This window comes from Apaloderma vittatum, unplaced genomic scaffold (assembly GCF_000703405.1).
Source record: "Apaloderma vittatum isolate BGI_N311 unplaced genomic scaffold, ASM70340v1 scaffold8093, whole genome shotgun sequence".
In the NCBI taxonomy this organism is placed as follows: domain Eukaryota; kingdom Metazoa; phylum Chordata; class Aves; order Trogoniformes; family Trogonidae; genus Apaloderma; species Apaloderma vittatum.
The window spans coordinates 1-18,358 of NW_009709740.1; the positions used below are offsets into that span (position 1 = coordinate 1).

General features: G+C 39.2%; 1 protein-coding gene across 1 annotated transcript in view; it reads right to left on the reverse strand.

Annotated features, from left to right (window-relative positions):
• Window positions 1-13,844: 13,844 nt before the first annotated feature.
• DAZL (deleted in azoospermia-like) overlaps window positions 13,845-18,358 on the reverse strand; it is a gene marked incomplete at its 5' end in the record, with an annotated part of 12,903 nt that continues 8,389 nt past the window's right edge. Inside the window, 3 exons of the mRNA XM_009867032.1 lie at window positions 13,845-13,985; window positions 14,760-14,858; window positions 16,086-16,190. Of these exons, the coding sequence (XP_009865334.1) occupies window positions 13,932-13,985; window positions 14,760-14,858; window positions 16,086-16,190 (258 nt within the window). The remainder of the gene's footprint in view (window positions 13,986-14,759; window positions 14,859-16,085; window positions 16,191-18,358) is intronic.

The following is an 18,358-nucleotide window of genomic DNA, read 5'->3' on the forward strand; positions in this document are numbered from 1 at the left end:
GGACAATTTAAATAATTGTCCCGTAGCATTAAAATATTAATAATTAAAAAATAAGAAATAATAAATAAACATAATTAAAGTGCTTCAACTACTCCTTTGTAGGCAACTACCAGGGAGCTGCAGCGGCTAGGCATAATTAAGAATCAATCAGTTTGCATGTACTTTCTGAAAGCTGGTTTCTATGGTCTTGAAACTTAAAATACATTTATTGCCATAGATTTCTGAAAACTACACAGTTATATAACATCACATGCATGCAATTTTGACTTGATCAGTATTTGAAGGAATATGCCTCTGTAGCAGTTACAGGAAAGTTGTGGCTACATTTGAGAATTACTGACAATTTATTTAATTTCCCCCTATTTATTTTACCTTTCTTGACTGTTTCAGTACACATCTGACAGAAACAGGCTTCACATTTGCATTTCATTAATAATTTTGGTTAAATCCAATCTGTAGAAGAGCCTTCTGAAACAGGAGAGATATGCCTCCAAACGGCTGCATACGTAAGACTTAGCCAGAGAGCGAGATTTACTGCTACATGAAGTTGGCACTAAAGGAACTCTCGCTCTAGGTGATCAAAAAAGTGGCCAAATTTTCCCGGTCAGAAGGGCCAGTCTAACCAAGCATTAGAGATTACATTACACGAATTGTTTCTCCTGCATCTCTGTTCTCAGAAGTATAAAATGGAGAGTTATATTAATTTCTGTGAGGTGTTTCAAAAACCTGCAAGTGAAAACCCTCTATAAAAGATCAGCTAGTAATAAGCCCATGCAGAAGGCTGAATAAGACTTAATATTAACAAGAAACACTAAATTACTGAAGGAGCTGGAATATCTGCTTTTTCCTTTCCTTGGATATCCAGACAACACTACTCAGTAAGGAATTAGATATGTACTCACATATATTTCTGTTTCTTGAACATTCCAATACTTTAACAGAGCCAATCAACACATTTTTCAACTTCTCCATTACATTAAGCTAATTCCCCTAATAAGGGGAACTAATTCTCTGAACTTTTGATGGTTTAGATTTCCACCCACTGGGTACCTAGTGCCCAGCTGTACTAATGAGGTCAGCTGAGATTCTTATTTCACAGAATCACAGAATGTTTGAATAAATTTCACTAATATAAAAAAGGACTAGACAACCAGGCACTTTAAATAAAGCAAAACGATTCATAAAATTCTTAGTAAGAGTAGAAGGACAGACAAGATACTCACCAGAAAAACAACAACTATTCCACAAATTTGCAGCAGCCCTGCTGTTCCAATGGCACAAACAGGGACTAGACCAGGCAAAAAACTAGACCAGGTCATTATCTTAAGGTTATGAGCACTTGATTCCAGCCCTATTGGTAATAACTTGTGGAGACAATTTGCTTCATTTTCATCTGGATAAACACTACACAGATGCCATCCCAGGAAATTCAGTACTTAATATAATGATCTGAGAATTGGTATGTTTGGTTAAACACAGTTTTCCAACCTACAGAAAAAAAAATTTCTGGGTAGTGGAAAGGAAGGAGGAACAGCACCTTGGTATAGGAACTTAGAATCTGTATCTTCCAAGTAGTTCCAGTTCACTAAGGTAAGAGCAGTTATCACAATCTAAGACTTTCTAGTCAACGAATGTTTCTCCCAATTCAGAAGTCACTTTACTAGCTTAACAAGAAAAAGCATGATGAACTTTTTTTTAAAAAAACCACATTCCATGGCAGCTGTGATCCTTTACGTGGCCCTCAGGCGTCAGTCTGAGCTCTGGTAAAGAAGGATGACATCAAATTCTAACCAGTTTCACATTTGTTTAGTATCAAGGAGTTTTCTGCAAGTTAACTGAAGACACTCAGGACTACTTAGTCACAAACAGATCAGATCTATAGCAGTTTCAGTGAATGCACAGGACCAAGATCCAAATCTAGTTTCTAGGGAACAGTATGATAAGAAAACGAAAAATACCACATGACAAGCCACTGTGGTATATAAAGCCTGGTTTACACTAGAATTAGTATTTCAGAAATTGCAGTATTGTTGATATATTCATGGAAGCTTTGCTGAAGTCCCAAACGTAGGAAAGAGGTTGTACAGCTGCACAGTCAATGCATTCAGTACAAGGTATGTAGTATCACACCGAGCGATAACAGCAGGGGCAAAGTGCCTTGAGTCTTGGTGGTCTGTGAACTCGCCCTAGTATTCAGCACCCTTGGAAGTTATGTCCACAGGTAATGTCATCAGGATGAAAGGCTGAAAAGTCTCAAGCAATTATTTAGCAATTTCTGGCACAAGACAAGCTAAAGATAAATACAGAAACTTTGGAAATCTTCTTTTAAAGTCAAGATCTCTACCAGCAAGTATGAGGAAAAATTTTGTACAGACTGCAACAAAGTTAAAAATGCACAGCCAATCCTCCAATAATTAGAAATTCAACTGATTGGCAGAAATAATATATACAGATTCCTGATCTGCATGTGAAAACTAGTTTACCCCTACCACACCCAAGGAAATCATCGCTGAAGATGGCAAACTGAACTTGTGCCTACACAGCAGATGACTCTCAAAGCTAGTCTGAAAACACAAACAAATCAGTGAAGTGCACAATGCTTAATGAATGAAAAAGTAACTTGTAATTAATTATTCCTTTTCCCAAGCTTAGGATGACACAAGCTGCATGTGGACTGTGTATTCTGAGTGCATTAATAGGTTTTATACACCAGAAGGATCACCTCGGCCTGAACCACCCTACCCCCACGTTTTCTTTAACTACTCAGACCTAAAGGACTTCACATAGTGCTTTACCACAGTAAAATGCACGATACTTTTTCCAGTATCTTCGTTGTGTAACTGCATCAGGTATAATTAATAAGGTAAAGCTTGGCAAGAGAGACTGAACAAGGACCATGATCTAACACAGACTCCTAAGAAGTAGTATAAAGAATGAGTACTAAAACCCACTTTCTGTACTAGAATAACAGTTCAAGACAGGATTAGGCTTCTCAGAAAGCCAACACTGTTGAAGAGAAGCTGCTTGAACACATGGCAAATTAACAAACTGGCTAGTATTAGAACAAGGTAAATATGGACTCTACACTCATTAACATTTCCATACAGATACAACAAAGCATTAGCTTGTCTGGTGTTACCTGTACACTTATACTAATAAAGAAAAGGTTTTAGTTGACTAACTGTAACAGCGAAAGCTGGTATCTTCTGCAGTATTTGAGTTTTCTAGGATGGTAAGGTACAAAACCTGCTGCAAGTTTTTAGAAATCTTACTCTGCTATGCAATGGGAACAGCATTTGAAAAACTAAATCATTAAGTTTCATCCTCGTCCTTACAGTTAAGTATATTTAAAATATATCCTTGTTGTCTTAGGTAACAAATACAGTAAGAAAACAGTAGTAGCATTTATGTGACTAGAGCAATTCCATTTTACCCCCCAGGCTCTGCCTTCTCATCCTCACTAGGTGTGAAGTGCAGCACACAGGATGAAAGAGCAGATAATAAGATTCTTAAAATTAAATATCACAAAAATGAAACTTTCAAACTGTTTCCTAATAGGTGAAAGATATCAAAGTTTAACTCTCCATGTTACTTTCAGACCAACACAAAATGAACTTTGCTCTTGAATTAGGCAAATCAAAGATCACTTCCCACCATGTCTTGCAGGGGCATTCAAGGGACACTTCGGCCAATCCTCTTAACCTCCTACACTTAAAGTAAGACAGAATTCTGTTTCCAAGTAGGTTTGAGATTTCTGCTTTCCAAGTTGAAAAGCATTCTTCCCAAAATAATTAACAGTACTATGATACAATTCTATTTTATTCTTAGCTTGTACATATGTGAGGCAACAGACATAGAAAAATGAATTTTATAGTTTCTGAAGCTGCAGGGTACACGCCAAACAGGCTGGTTTGAGATAATACATCATCTGCTGCCAAAACACAGACCCCTGCACTTGGATTAAGAGACCACTCTAGTAGCTGTAACAGGTTCTGTCACCAAGAATGTAAAGCTTCAGGACATAGAAGCATTGTTAGCTACACGTGTTCCCTACATGTGTTACAAGAATCTTATTCAGGCAATACTTTATCATATACAGTAGAACTTTCCAGATCTAGCTTGTCTGGACACAACCTGTGGCCTCAGGAGCTGCTTCAAATTCTGCATACAGGACATTTTTGGCTGGTTAAGCAGCATGTGCACAGCACTTGAAACTACTACGTTCACAACAAATACTGAGTATTTCTGGAGAGCTTTGGGTATAAATATACAGTATTATCTACTATTGCCTTCTTTTCAGGTATAAAATCTGTTAAATAAATCTAATGTTCTAAGAAAAAAGTTTGTTTCATGGCTCTATTTTTTTTCTTTTTAAAGTAACAGCTTTGTTGCAAGTTAATGGATTGTTAATTTAGCTTAAAGCATTACTAAGTCCATAAAGGCAAGGATGAAAACATATTGGACTCATACATCAAATATAATTCCTATTATTTATAATTGCACACTCTGACATTGTGGCAAATTACTACTCTGTTCGATATATACCAAAAGGAAGGATCAAGGACAAGCTCAGAAACCTTGAGGAACAAGCTGCTAGAAGCTGAGGATGTTCTTGAGGATCTGTTTTCTTGCCTTTTTACTTTTCCATTTATAGATAGGTTTTCAATAATGAACTAAACAAACCTTGATCTAGGCAAGTACAGTGGTTCTTAACTAAGATTGCTTAAGGGTCACCACCAAATGCAGGAACTCAGCAAAACAATATTATTTTTTGTTTCTTCTATAATAACAAGGTAAGCAAGTATGTAAGTGAACCCTAACTTTTTTTTTTTGTCTGTTCACTGTTGGCTTCATAACACCCTGTCATTTATATTGGAAAATGTCACCCAAGAAAGCAAACATTTCAGAGAGCTCGTAATTCCCTAGTGGAAGCAGACACAGCAACTGAAAATTAAGTCATTTCTGCTAAATAACTCTCTCCCCTCCTCCAGTCAACCTAGAGGGATCTGGTCCTAGCAAACACTGAAAATAGCAAGTAACACTAAGCACTGGTAGCAAAGGTAAATCACCATTGCCAATTTCATTTACAAGAACTAAGAGATCCAGAATGAGTATCCACTTTAAAGAAGTGGTTGATGTTCTTAGTCATTTCAATCCCACCTCCGTAAAAAAGGGAACAGAAAAGAAGGCTAATGAGTATATTCAGAATATAGTGAAGATGTAAGAATCACTACAGGCTTTTCTTTTTACTATTTTGTATTCCTCAAATTCTTGGGGTTGCAGAATAAACTAGACTTACGTGAAAGCAAAAAGGATCACTAAAGCCTTTTCTGACTTACGTCTCTTTGAATACTGTCAAGTCCACTTAAGGATTTGATTTGTAAGCACTGTACAAATGAAGAGAGGAACTGAAAAGTCACAAATAAGCTGATAGGAATTTTTCAGCTACAGAATACATCAGTAGTTTTAACTTCCCCGTCCTGCTTCATTATGGAGTGCCCAGCTCTGTCCTGACAATATACTCGGCAGCAGTGTCAAATCTGCTAACACATTCAGCATTACTGCCAAACTCGTCACACATTGTAAACCCTTTGGTAATCTGCAAAGCGTTTTCTTTGCATTTCTTAGAGCTGTATTTTTTAATGCAGAAAGCCTACAATAAGAACTGCTACATTCTGTGATGGACAGCTTTTATTATAAGGACAGGCTGTATGTAGTGTTGCACAAGAGATGAATTTTAAAAATTACAGTATTTGGTAGGTTTTTGTTAGCTTAATGCCCCACCTGCTGGCTGATGACTAAATTACATTGCGAGAGATCAAAGTAGTCACATGCCTATTATTCTCTCACCAGCAGGCAGCTCAATGCTGTCATGGCAACTACTAAAATTCTGTGTAGATGGACTGCACAGCTGGGTCCACCACAGTGTGAAGATTAATGCACAGAAAAACAACCTAGATGGTTAAAAAACAGATGTTAGTCTATGAATTTAATAATCGTTCAAGTGTTACAAAACATCGTGTGAGTAAGAAATACTGCCAAACCAGTGAACTCCTCATGCATCTTTAGTCTGTGAGAATTCCTACACCTTCATAGGTGCACCCAGCTCAGACCCATACTGGGCTATGTTATATGCAGGGATAGTTTCTCAAAAATGGATCAAAAAGGTCTAGAAGACACAGAAGCCAAGGCTTGCAAAAATACTTTGGACTCATTTATTTAAGAATGCCATTTAAAAGAACAGTTTTAAAATGTAGCTTATTTTAAAGAATAGGTACAGTGTACAGTGTTAAAGGAGCTCTGCTCGCACTTAGTGCTGGCCTGTATTTAGAACCTGCTTAGTAACTTGAAAAAGCACAAATAAGGGATCTTTCAGAAGGAGATGTTCATCCTCCAAGCTCAGAGAAATGGAGTCAGTAGATCCTTGCTCGGCTATGCCGAGATGTGAAACGTTGCTGCAGCATAATTTACTCAGGAACCTAGAAAATGTTCCTTCCCTGGACATGTAAGGATTTTCTAAGGTGTAAATTTCAGGATTATATTTAATTTCAAAGCACTGACTCACCAGCTCACCTATCCTGAACCTCTTGCAGATATTTCTACATGGAATCAACTGCCTAAAAGACGCTCGCTAAAAGCTGAACAAATACAATCCAAAGAAGTAAAGAATCCATACTCAGGCTTCCTGCACCCCACTCAATACGCTCCATACCGCCTCAGTGTTGGAAAGCACGCCTCAGTGTGAACTGCCACACCGCTCAGCATTCCCACATGCCGTGCACCCAAGCCAAGTCTCCAGAAACAACGGCAAAACAAAGCTCATCAGCCCAAGAGTTCACCATTTACTAATACGCAACATGGCACTAAAATATCACCTCTGAAACTCCATCACTATAGATCCTTTTTATCTTCTTTGAAAAAATGTTTTTGAAATCTGTTAACAGAATATCACTTTTAATTAATGAAACTACCACAGACCACCTAAGAAAACAATTAATTGCTGAGCCTTGCTGCGTCCTAAGCCAGGGTATAACCACTGCAACAGTGAGATAAGCACAACTGACAAGGTTTATGAAACCTATTACAACATTCCGATAGGAAGACCACACAGACCTATTTCCCTGACAACAACAGATGAAGCTCGGCGTTTATAGAAAGTGTCTTAAGACAATAAAGATCCGTTGTTGCAACACTTTTCCTTAGAGGAGATTCAGCAAGTTGCTTAACTATGAATAAAGACCTCTATTCTAATGAAAGTAAAAACAGGAGCACTAAGCCAGCAACCTCAATTAGCATCCCTAACATCTAGAGCTGCATTGTTAAGTTTTACCTGCACAAGTGAAACATCTAACAAAAACGGGAAAGACCTACTTTTTCCTTTTAAAAAAAAAATAACAGTGGTATTGTAAGCAGATCAATTCTGCGTATTTGCTCATAATAAAGCTAATTAACAGCTGCAACTTAAGGGACAGTAAAGAAAAACTTATTCACAACATAAGGTTTATATGCTATATATACATACCTTGACCAATGATGTTTTCAGATTAATTGCTCTTTGCTCTTACTTACAGCATATGATCTTTTGATAGAGCACTGAATGTGAGAGCCCTCTAAAGGCTACAGTGAAAACACCATCAGCAGCAGAGTTCAAACCTACCCGTCAATCATAGGGCAGTTGCCGAGTACAGCAAAGCCTTGTCCCACGAATCCTGACGAGTCTGAGGAGGATTTTCTCCCAGTAATTAAAGATACCTTAAGAGATTTCTACCCTAGTAGGTGCAAAAGAGAAAGGAAGGTACTTTAAGGGTATGTCACAAAGCTTTGCAGGGAGAAAACTGGACCAAAGCCCAATCCGGATACTGCTAGAAAAAGCAACAAAAAACATTTCTATAATACATTGGCAACCAAAGGAGGGCTAAGGAGAATCTCCATCCTTTCTTGGATGTGAGGGGAAACATAGCAACAAAAGCCGAGATACCAAACACCTTTTTTGCGCTGTCTTTAATAGTAAGATCAGCTGTTCTCAGAGTGCCCAGACCTCTGAGCCGGAAGACAGGGAGCAGGAAGAAGCCCCCAGAATCCAAGAGGAAATAGTTCACAACCTGCTCCACCGCATAGATGCACACAAGTCTACAGGGCCAGATGGGATCCACCAAAGGGTACTGAGGGAGCTGGTAAAAGTACTCACCAAGCTGCCTTCTATCATTGACCATCAGTCCTGGCTAACTGGAGAGGTCCCAGCGGACTGGAGGTTAGCAACCGCGACACCCATCTAAAAGAAGGGCCAAAAGGAAGACGTGGGGAACTACAGGCCTGTCAGCCTGATCTCAGTGCTGGAGGAGGTTATGGTGCAGATGACCTCGAGTGTCATTGTATGGCACATACAGGACAACCATGTGATCAGGCCCAGGCAGCAGTTTATGAGAGGCAGGTCCTCACCTCCTCCTGCTTAGGTGACCTGCTTAGTAGATGAGAGAAAGGCTGTGGATTTTGTCTACCTCAGTAAAGCCTTTGACACCACTCCCCACATCATTCTGCCAGAGAAAATGGCTGCTCATGGTTTGAACAGGCATACTCTTCACTGGGTACAAAACTGGCTGGATGGCCCGTCCTAAGAGCAGTGCTAAATGCAGTTACAGCCAGCTGGGGCCAGGCACAAGTGGCGTTCCCCTAGGCTGTTTCAGGGCCAGTCTGTTTAAAAGTCTTTATCAATTATCCGGACCAGGGGACCGAGTGCACCCTCAGCAACTTTCAGATAACACAAAGCTGGGCGGGAGCACAGGTATGCTTCAGGGCAGGAAGGCTCTACAGAGGGATCTGGACAGGTTGGCTCAATGGGCCAAGGCCAACTATATGAAGTTCAACATGGCCAAGTACTGGGTCCTACCCTTGGGTCACCACAACTACAGACTTGGGGACGAGTAGCTGGAAAGCTGCCCAGCAGCGAAGGACCTGGGGGTGTGAGTAGCCAGCTGAACATGAGCCAGCAGTGTGCTCAGGGGGCCAATGGCCTCCTGACCTGTATCAGAAATACTGTGGACAGAAGTAGGGAAGCTCTCATCTCCTCCAACCCTTGGTGAGGCCACATCTCAAATACTGTGTTCAGGTTTGGTCCTCTCACTACAAGTCAGACATAAAAGCCTTTGCTGAAGCTAGTGAAGGTCTAGAGCACATCTTATGTGCAGCAGCTAAGGGAACTGGGGTTGTTCACTCTGGAGAAAAGACTAGTGGAGACCTTTACTGCTCTCTCCCCATACCTGAAAGGAGACTGTAGCAAGGTGGGGATCAGTCTCTTATCCCAAGTAACAAGCAATACAACAAGACAAAATAGGCTGACGTTGTGCCAGGGAGATTTAATTTGGTATTAGGAAAAATTTCTTCACCAAAAGGGTTGTCAACAGTGGAATATGCTGCCCAGAGAAGTGGTTGAGTTACCACCTCTGGAGGTATTTTAAAAGACATATAGAGGTAGTGCTTAGGGACATAGTTTAGCGGTGGACTCAGCAGTACCACATTTACAGTCAGACGTCCCTTCCAACATAGATCATTCTACAAATTAGTACATGCCCTCTGAGCAATATGTGTTTTACTACCACGCTTTAATACTCTCCTAAAAGATGGCACTGGATGTGCCCATCCCAACTGCAAGCACGTTCCTAGCAGATTACTGTGCGCATGTAGGATCCCTTGTGCCTGTTCAAAGGCATCTTGTTTGCTTGTTACGATGCACAGGGGCCGTGAATCCTGTCTTAAATAATTTACCTGCTTTCTAGATTCAGTTTAAAGCCATGTTATATCAAGAATTGGATGGCTGCGCAGCTCAACCATGTGTGACCCATGAACGGCTACAGGCCAAAACATTTTTTTTGAAGGAGATGGCCCTGACCCTCTATTCTGCCGAGACCCACCTCTGGTACTGCATCCAGCTCTGGAGTCCTCAGCACAGGAGAGGGACGAATCTGTTGGAGCAGGTCCAGAGGGCCACAAAAATCATCAGAGGACTGGAACACCTCTCCGCTGAAGAAATGCTGAGAGAGCTCAGGTTGTTCAGCCGAGAAGGCTCTGAGGAGGCCTTGCTGCAGCATTTCAATACTTAAAGGGGGCTCTTAAGAAAGGTGGGGACAAACTCCTTAACAGGGTCTGTTGTTATAGGACAAGGGTAACAGTTTTAAACTGAAAGAGCAGATTTAGGCTAGATATGAGGAAGACATTTTTTACAAGGAGGGTGGTGAAACACATGGGAACTGGTTGCCTGTGAAGGTGGTCAAAGCCCCATCCCCAGAAACATCCGAGATCAGGCTGCACAGGGCTCTGACCAACCTGATCTAGTTGAAAACGTGCCTTCTAATTAATTGCAGGGACACATACACACACACTCAACCTTTAGAAGTACCTTTGAACCCAAACTATTCTACTATTCTATGATTTTTGGTTCTAAACATCATCTTTTCCCAGTGAAATAAGTGAAGGATCCCTATTAACTGGTGTTTCTAGTCCTAAATTTTTCAAGTAGGACTTAACAGGAAATTTAAAAATTCCCTGAACACCCACTTCATAGTGTACTAAAAGAACTAGTACAAAAAAAATGGGAGAAACACTTGGTTAAGTTTGTTCTAGCGGAAAAAAAGGCACTACTCAAATACTAGTCTTCTAAATTTCCAACAGAGAGCATATAGAGGATAAGATCAGACTTCTCTTCAACAGCAGAGGGGAAAAGAAAAGCAGCCTCCTTGATAGTTCAAACCAATACACTGCAATACCACCAGTCATTACAGGTTAATAGCAAGAAGTCTGAAGGGCACAATTACAAATACATCTCCCTCCCCCAGAAGAGATGGATGTTGCAGACCCACAGCTACTGTCTTACAAGCAGTATCTCTTAACGTTCCATGGCATCAGAAAGGGATCAACTGACTGCAGCTTGCACCTTTACTGGACAACACATTCAGAGGTTTTGAGAGTGCTTTTGTGATTTTCATTATGGTGCTAGTCCTAAAACAGTTACGGTATGGATAAACATACTTTCTTATTTTCAGCTCCGACACTGAATTTTACAGTAACATTTTTAAATGTAAAACCTGTCCTCAATACGAGCCTCTCAACCTTAAGCTAAAAGAAAGAAAAATCCTTTTTCATGTGTCTTGAACACAACATACAAACAAGTTCATGTTACTGGAAGACAACCTTTAAATTTATCCACAGCAGCTAAAGCCAGAACAGTCACCAGGGCAACACAAAGGTCTTTGTACACTCAGCTGGTGCCTTCTTTCTTTAAAAAGTTACAGTGAAAGCGTGTTTCCCCACCTCCTTCAAGAAAATTTAAAGTGAAGTACACTCCAAACTTTAGAGCAGGAATAAAGTAAGAATCCATCTAGGCTTTAAAGCTACTTAAGCTTTTTCTTGAAATGCATATTTCACCTGAAGCTCCGGCACATGCTCTTTTGTGGATTTTAAAAAATTTTTTTACTTTCTCAGCTACATTGAATGTGGCAGACATTACAGCTTCTAAATTATACAACATCTATCCTAAAATACTGTTCTACCGAGTAATTTCCACAAGGAACACAGAGTGTATACCTGTTAGAGAACTTTTAAGAAAGGTATGCAAAAGAAAACCCTGTGAAATACAGTTACAGGAAAATCTTTCTGTTTTCTTTGCAGCGCTCAAGGATCAAATCACCTTCATGTAAGATAGAACTTAGCATCTTGGTTTAGCACACAAATCCCTAGAATGAAAAAAAAAAAAACACATTCAATTTTGACAGGAATTAGCATCTGTGCCAGACAATCATTCTAATGGAGATCCAAGAACACCATCTGGCTGGCTGGCTGTCTCCAAGAATGATTCTGTCAGGTGGCAAGGCTTGTAAAAGGGGTATAAAAAGGCCACAGCACCAAGCACCTTAACTTGGACACTTCAGCTAAGAACCATAAAACAAACAAGTGTCATAGCTCTGTAATACCAGGTAAACACAAGCAGGGCATTTTTATGTGTTGTCTAAAATAGTTTCCTTTTGTCTGTTTTGACAAAAACTTGTCTCACTATTTAAAGACTTGTATGCTTTTAGGTCCCATACAGACCATGTATACTTTGTGTAAGCAAAGGCAGATCCGCAGAACTCACTACTGCCTACTAGTTAGTTAACACAGTCCACTTTATTTGATAATACACGAGGTGCAAATTTGCGAGAATCTCCAATTGTGCACCTATTTTGAAAATGCCTTCAGCTACAGCCATATCAAGCAGATGTTTCAACTTCCTGAACGCAATACAAAAGAGATTTACCTACTGTTTTGCATTATGCTTATGGGGTACTTCAAAAGAACATTAAAAATGTATGTTCTTAGTTATAACTTGTTACTTTTACTGGCATATGCCACAAAAATGTACAACTCCCAGATGGGAATAAAAAAAAAAAAAACACACTTCAGTTTCCTATGGGTGAGAAATTGCTAACAAAAGCACCACCACATGATCTAATGGAAGAGAAAATAAATGGCACTCGTCAGGCCTAGGCAATGCGTTTCACTGTGCTAAGCCTGCTCATTCTCAGCACGCTTGTAAGAACAGTTCCTATCTAGCACAACATTTTCAAACCTACCAAACAATCAAGTCACGCACCAGATGGTCCTATGGGTAACACTTGGTCAAATAAACATAAAATATGCACTCTATGTAGGTATCTTCTGTTTAATTTCTTCTTTTGGTGTTGAGACTTTTCAATGAGAACTACATGCAGGCACTTCATGTTTTCTTATAGCTACAGCATAAAGCCTCAAATACATCCCCGGGCAATCAAGCCAACTAGAAGATTAAGGCAAAATGAAATCTGCATTTGCAAAGAAACAATTACCTTTATCAATAAACTGCCATCACAGCTTTAACAGCCTGAGCAGACTGTTTAGGTACATAAAGTTGCAAAGGAAAGAAATCCAATAATCAGAAAACTCCAAATTATGTATTTTTTTAATATTGATTTTTAAAAAATATTAGAAAAATCTTCAGTAGCTTCAACAAATCTTTATTATACTGTATATCTTTCTCAAAGTAGCTTAAAATTGCATGTGACTGGAAGTTTGGGAAGTCAAGTCAAAATAAAAATTTATTTCAATTGTTTCAAAAGACACGACTAAAATCTACGTAATTATTAAAATAGACTTACAGATATTCTTTGATTAACAGTTTGCATCACATAACAAAAGCATATTTTAAATGCAGTATTTTCTCACAATTTTAACATACAGGTATTGCTAAAATTTCCCAAGTTAAAAAAAAAGCATAAACTTGAGTAGCAAATACAGCTAATTACATTCTTGCATCTGAAGTTACATACAGCAATTTTAGGATTCTCTTAATTACTTTCCCAAAACTAACAGTGATGCTCAAGACTGCATGTACATAAATTGTCATTAACGAACATAACCACATTGATTAGGTAGTCTAAAGATAGCCAAAATTTAAAAGGACTTCAGTTGAGTTACAGCTTGAGATCTTCTGTTCCACTGATTAAGAGCTCAGTTTTAAAATACAACCTCTTGGGCAAATAACTACTTCCATTTTTAAACTGTAAGAGATAACTGGTCAGTATTAGTCATTTCAATTGTGGTTTAAGAAAAACTAAGTGTAACATGCAAACTGTACCTTAAAACTCAGAAAGAAATCTACATGCACCAAACAAACCAAGAGTGCTTTTACATATAAACTTGTTAACATTCCAGTTAAGTTACCAAAGGAAGCATGCAAACAATTAGTAAGTCTGTCAACTCTTACAACTTCAAACAACTCAAGGAAAACCAACTGGATTGAAACAGGTAGAACACGAACTTCAACTTGAAACAACTTCTTGAAAAAGGTTATCCTGCATATATCACTAAACTGAACTGTAGTACCATCAAGTTAATGAATTTAGATACTTTAGGGTCCTTGTTGATCAAACACTTTTGAGTACTGCTCTTCCTTTTCTGAAGTGATGCACCTTCCTCTCCTGGAAAGGGATAGGATAAAAGACAGGGCATTTTTTTTTTTCTAGACAATAAACCGACTGGAGTTTCATGACAAATGTCTGAAGACATTCTGTACCTTATTCACCCCCCCCTTCAAAATCAATTAATACAGCTTCTGTATTCCTGTTTCAGAGTACATATGCCTAGTTCACACACCTGTCCTTTTTTAAAATAAAAGGAAGCAAAATCTTCAACATAACATTGATAAACAACAGAAATTAAACACCATTTGGAATATAATCAGAAACTGCAATTCTACAAATACTGAACAAATCTGCAAAAATATGATGATCAGTTACCAATCTAGACTTAACAGTTTACGGGTCAAAGCACAGACATTTTAAATAAAGCATGAAGAACCACCATCCACAGTAGGTATTTTGCTGCTGTAAAGACTACTATACCAAGACTCAAGCGCAACATTCTCTGTCCAAACTGAGGAGGAACCCACTGCCCTCTCAGCAATCTGTCACTGAGAAAGGACTACCCGGCCTGAAGCTCTTAATGTCCATGAGTTGACCGTTTAGCAATTTTTTTATGCAGTCTTGATTAAACCCAGTAAATCCAATTTCAGCATTTACTGCCAGCATTAAGCAGCTGAAAGCCAAATCTGTACATCTCAGAGTACATAAAAGAAAAAAATAATTCGTAATGACATTCCAAATATGCATCCCTTCATCTGTATGGTATCCTATAGGTCAACAAACTGAAGGTCAGCTATGTTTTAGAGATTTAATTTTGCTTTCACTACATACCTTGAAGTAGTCTTCTTGTGATACAAAGGTGTTCCTCAGACGGTTCTCAGGATTAAACAGACAGGATACTACCGTCTGTATGCTCCTGTCCACAGACTTCTGAAATACAGTTACAGGTGCATCTACAACAATACTGATCTTAGCCCACTGCTGCCAATGTGTGTGTGTGTCACAGGGTTTACTTTGAGCTCAAGATTCCACTCCACTGCCCTAAGTTTCACAGAATCACACAATGTCAGGGGTTGGAAGGGACCTCGAAAGATCATCCAGTCCAATCCCCCTGCCAAAGAAGGAACACCTAGAGTACGTCACACAGGAAGGAACACGTCCATGTAGTTTTTTAAAGCCTCCAGAGAGAACTCCACAACCTCTCTGGGCAGCCTGTGCTCTGTCACCCTCACAGTGAAAAACAGTTTTTCCTGATGTTTTTGTGGAACCTCCTATGCTCCAGCTTGCACCCATTGCCCCTTGTCCTGTCATTGGACATCACTGAGAAGAGCCTGGCTCTGTCCTCCTGACACTCCCCCTTGACATATTTATAAACATTAATGAGGTCACCCCTCAGCCTCCTCTTCTCCAAGCTACAGAGACCCAGCTCCTTCAGCCTTTCCTCATGAGGGAGATGTTCCACTCCCTTCATCACCTCTGTGGCTGCTCTCTAAGGCAGTTCCCTGTCCTTCCTGAACTGAGGGGCCCAGGACTGGTTGAGCTCTTTGTCTTTTCTTTAGAATCATTTAATCTTGGTAACTCATTATCACCCTCAGACATTACAGCGTAACAACAATTCTGACCAGGCCAGCTGAGTTTTTGGAATAGGCTGACAGCTGAAAAATTTAAGTCTTCTTCAGGAAATTGAATTCAGAGCAAACTGTTGGCCAAACTGAACTCACCTTCCACAGAAACTGAAGGAGGTAGTAAAATGTTACTGATTTAGATGCTCAGAGTGTAAAATAAAACTGTGTAAGGTAGCAGGCAGTGCGCTACCTAATTTGTTTTCCAGTACCTTCAGTTTCCCCTGTAATTCTCAGGACATTACATAAAGTCTTGTCACTTGAAACGTTATTGTACTCAAAGCAGAACACACATTTTATACAGCCCTCAGCACTGTAGACAAACAATAACAGCTTCAAGGAAACATGAGGCTTCTGAAGTTGTACACAGAAATCACAGACAGCAGATTGATCAGCCAGCTAAAGCAGCAACTATAACCTCAATTTCTAGGACACTGGTCAGAGGACCTCTTCACCAAGCCACATAACCTTCATGTGCAAATTTCTGGGAGTAGGATTTATAACTAAAACATTTAAGTTTTGAGAAAGCACCTACCTTCTGTGGACTATTAGTAGACAACTGCAGAGGCTCAGGAACAGCACATTCTGTCGGTATAAGCTCTGGATCCTCAGTGCAGTGATAATTTACTGATGTATAAACCTGTACGGTTTTTTAAATAACACAGTGTTTCAGTAACGCTGGGAAATCATGCAGTTGTGTTGTTGTTGGCCCTCACCTATCTGTAAGCTATGCTAACCTCATCTTCACACTCCTGATAAGACTTTCACAGGTGAGAGGAAATAAATGTATACTTATCTGTTTTATTAAGATAGTTCCTTCCAAAAAGGATATATTCTAATAAATGTGTTCTCTATCCACTGTGAGCTCTTCAGAGTTGACTCCTCAAACTACTTCTTCTACACATGGGTTTTGCCATCAGGCATACTGAGGAGTAAGTGTTCACCAAGAACTGGAGACAATCAGCAGGTAACTTCAAGAGATTAAGCACTAAAATCATGTGAAAGAAGGGGAAGGAAAGCGTCTACTATCGCTGTCCTTCAAAAAGTTCTTTTCTCTATACAGTTCCTTTCTTGTTTGAAGCTTCCTTCATACTAATGTTAACTTTTCTCCAAGATGTAAAAAGGTCTAGAAAAGCATAAGCTATTATTTTTGTTGTTATTTTTTAAAGAAAATCCAACAAAATAAAACAAAAAACCCAACTTTTCCTGCTCCTCTGCATGTACAATGCAGTATTGCAACCGGCAACAGTGCACAGGTTAGTTACAACCGCAAGGAGGCTGATGAAGCAGTTATCTCTTATGGAAGCACCCTTCTAGATGCCTCTAGAGAGGACTGGCAGCTTTTACAGTCAGTTTTACCAAGATCTCAGTATCAGAGTAAAGCATTCTCACTTTTCAGGGGCAAAACATTTCTCCTCAGTTAGATTACCCCAACACAACAGTAGTTCTCAGTTTCTTGCAATCTCATTTTTAAGCAGGTTATGTGTGATTATACAGACTGACTAACAAGGTGTACCCCCTCACATTCTCAAATGCTCTTCAACACCAAAATGGTAATTTCAAGCTGATAATACTGGGAGACATGGAAACCTACTATATTAGTGGAGTACCATCCATATGCCTAAAAGGGGTATCCTATCTGACCACATAACTGGGGCATTTCATGGGCTATGGAAATTTTGATTATTCAAGCAAATAGGTAGGGATAAAGCAGAATACTGAAGATTGAAGCTGCCTGTCTCCTTATGTGCCTCTCTGTAAAGAATTATAATGGTTTAACTGCGATAGTTCTAGAAAAGTTGTCTGCTCATGTAGTCAAGCTTAAAGTGTTTAATGAAAACCACCCTGCACATCTACTTTAAAAACTCTTTGGCTCGCTACCATTTTAATGTTAAGTGCTATATTGCAGCTGCATCATGTTCATGGATACTATTCAACAAAAAAATATTTCAAGCCGGTAGGGTAGTCGGTATTTCAGTGATTTCTGAACTCTTGAGTCTGTTTCTGCCCCATTAAAGCACAGGTAGTTCTCAGTAACAGTAATATAGACTTTCCATGAAAAGAAAAAGGCTGCTGCTTTGCTGAGAAGCCGAAAGCAAAACTTAATACATGATTGGAAGTTAACAGGAGTGAAGTATTCTTCTAATATCAGACGCAGAATTGTCAGACGCATGCAGGCAGCAAAACATATGTTTAAAGCTCCATTTTCTTAATTTTTCCCCATTCACCTTTCACAAATTCTTCAGACCTCTGCTGGGAATTAGCTTGAAAGAATACCATTTAGAATAAAGTTAAATATTACAGCTTTTAAACCATTAATAGCTGTATTCAACAAATACAAGACTACATCCAAAGAACCTAAAAACACCCAAGATACAAGTCTAAGTTCCAACACTGCTAAAGAAATGCATCACAGTTTCTCCTCTCTTGTGGATGTCACTCATGTGAAGTCACAGAATGCAACTAATGTCTTTAGAAGCTACCAGCACCACCTACAGTCTGTAGCACCCTGGCAAACCATTTTAAAAAGCTGTTTAAATAAGCCAAAAAAGAATCAGTATTTGCAAATATTTTGAGGCTTTTTAGATTTTAAAAAAATTGGAACAATAAGCAGTAATATTTACAGATCTTATAAGTCAGGATTGTGCACCAGGTGACCACTTATTTTTCATTCAATTTTTCATAACAAACCAATTCCATTCATGTTAGAATTCTACAGTTCTGTGACCAGAGCATATGGAACACCAACAATAAAACAGGTAGTTCTGTTCTGCCAGTCTGCTCCTAAAAAAGCGACATGTCAGCAGG